This window comes from Thunnus maccoyii, chromosome 4, assembly GCF_910596095.1.
Source record: "Thunnus maccoyii chromosome 4, fThuMac1.1, whole genome shotgun sequence".
Lineage (NCBI taxonomy): Eukaryota > Metazoa > Chordata > Actinopteri > Scombriformes > Scombridae > Thunnus > Thunnus maccoyii.
The window spans coordinates 35,126,590-35,129,089 of NC_056536.1; the positions used below are offsets into that span (position 1 = coordinate 35,126,590).

At 61.6% G+C, this 2,500-nt stretch overlaps 1 protein-coding gene across 1 annotated transcript in view; it reads left to right on the top strand.

The window, feature by feature from the left end:
• LOC121895762 (putative protein FAM47C) overlaps positions 1-1,426 on the top strand; it is a 1,608-nt gene extending 182 nt beyond the window's left edge. The window contains exon 1 of the mRNA XM_042409185.1: positions 1-1,426. This exon is cut by the window's left edge and continues 182 nt beyond it. Within this exon, the coding sequence (XP_042265119.1) occupies positions 1-1,426 (1,426 nt within the window).
• Positions 1,427-2,500: the final 1,074 nt, after the last annotated feature.

A 2,500-nucleotide genomic window follows, 5' to 3' on the forward strand; every position in this document is an offset into this window, starting at 1 on the left:
ACAGCCTCAACACACAACCCGCCTCCACAGCCTCAACACACAACCCGCCTCCACAGCCTCAACCCACAACCCGCCTCCACAGCCTCAACACACAACCCGCCTCCACAGCCTCAACACACAACCCGCCTCCACAGCCTCAACACACAACCCGCCTCCACAGCCTCAACCCACAACCCGCCTCCACAGCCTCAACCCACAACCCGCCTCCACAGCCTCAACACACAACCCGCCTCCACAGCCTCAACCCACAACCCGCCCCCACAGCCTCAACACACAACCCGCCTCCACAGCCTCAACCCACAACCCGCCTCCACAGCCTCAACCCACAACCCGCCTCCACAGCCTCAACCCACAACCCGCCTCCACAGCCTCAACACACAACCCGCCTCCACAGCCTCAACCCACAACCCGCCCCCACAGCCTCAACCCACAACCCGCCTCCACAGCCTCAACACACAACCCGCCTCCACAGCCTCAACACACAACCCGCCTCCACAGCCTCAACCCACAACCCGCCCCCACAGCCTCAACACACAACCCGCCTCCACAGCCTCAACACACAACCCGCCTCCACAGCCTCAACACACAACCCGCCTCCACAGCCTCAACCCACAACCCGCCCCCACAGCCTCAACCCACAACCCGCAACCCGCCCCCACAGCCTCAACCCACAACCCGCCTCCACAGCCTCAACCCACAACCCGCCCCCACAGCCTCAACCCACAACCCGCCCCCACAGCCTCAACCCACAACCCGCCCCCAGAGCCTCAACACACAACCCGCCCCCACAGCCTCAACACACAACCCGCCCCCAGAGCCTCAACCCACAACCCGCCCCCACAGCCTCAACCCACAACCCGCCCCCAGAGCCTCAACCCACAACCCGCCCCCAGAGCCTCAACCCACAACCCGCCTCCACAGCCTCAACACACAACCCGCCTCCACAGCCTCAACCCACAACCCGCCTCCACAGCCTCAACCCACAACCCGCCTCCACAGCCTCAACCCACAACCCGCCCCCACAGCCTCAACACACAACCCGCCTCCACAGCCTCAACCCACAACCCGCCCCCACAGCCTCAACATACAACCCGCCTCCACAGCCTCAACACACAACCCGCCTCCACAGCCTCAACACACAACCCGCCTCCACAGCCTCAACCCACAACCCGCCTCCACAGCCTCAACACACAACCCGCCCCCACAGCCTCAACACACAACCCGCCCCCACAGCCTCAACCCACAACCCGCCTCCACAGCCTCAACCCACAACCCGCCCCCACAGCCTCAACCCACAACCCGCCTCCACAGCCTCAACCCACAACCCGCCTCCACAGCCTCAACACACAACCCGCCTCCACAGCCTCAACACACAACCCGCCCCCACAGCCTCAACACACAACCCGCCCCCACAGTCGAGGCTTGACTCTATTTTGGATGCTTCAGTCCCACTGAAGGGTCTCATATCTGCATCATTACTCTCCCCTGCTGCTACTCTGCTACTCTGCTACTCTCTGCTGCTCTGCTACTCTGCTACTCTGCTACTCTGCTGCTCTCTGCTGCTCTGCTGCTCTCTGCTGCTGCTCTGCTACTCTGCTACTCTCTGCTGCTCTGCTACTCTCTGCTCTGCTACTCTGCTACTCTGCTGCTCTCTGCTACTCTCTGCTGCTGCTCTGCTACTCTGCTACTCTCTGCTGCTCTCTGCTGCTCACTGCTGCTCTGCTACTCTGCTACTCTGCTGCTCTCTGCTGCTCTGCTGCTCTCTGCTGCTGCTCTGCTACTCTGCTACTCTCTGCTGCTCTGCTGCTCTCTGCTGCTGCTCTGCTACTCTGCTGCTCTCTGCTGCTCTCTGCTACTCTCTGCTGCTGCTCTGCTACTCTGCTGCTCTCTGCTGCTCTCTGCTACTCTCTGCTGCTGCTCTGCTACTCTGCTGCTCTCTGCTGCTCTGCTGCTCTCTGCTGCTGCTCTGCTACTCTGCTGCTCTCTGCTGCTCTCTGCTGCTCTGCTGCTACTCTGCTGCTCTGCTGCTCTGCTACTCTGCTGCTCTCTGCTGCTCTCTGCTGCTCTCTGCTACCCTCTGCTGCTGCTCTGCTACTCTGCTGCTCTCTGCTGCTCTGCTGCTCTCTGCTGCTCTCTGCTGCTCTCTGCTGCTCTGCTGCTACTCTGCTGCTCTCTGCTGCTCTGCTGCTCTGCTACTCTGCTGCTCTCTGCTGCTGCTCTGCTGCTGCTCTCTGCTGCTCTGCTGCTCTGCTGCTACTCTGCTGCTCTCTGCTGCTCTGCTGCTCTGCTGCTACTCTGCTGCTCTCTGCTACTCTGCTGCTCTGCTGCTGCTCTGCTACTCTGCTGCTCTGCTGCTGCTCTGCTACTCTGCTGCTCTCTGCTGCTCTCTGCTACTCTCTGCTGCTGCTCTGCTACTCTGCTGCTCTCTGCTGCTCTGCTGCTACTCTGCTGCTCTCTGCTGCTCTGCTGCTCTGCTACTCTGCTGCTCTCTGCTGCTGCT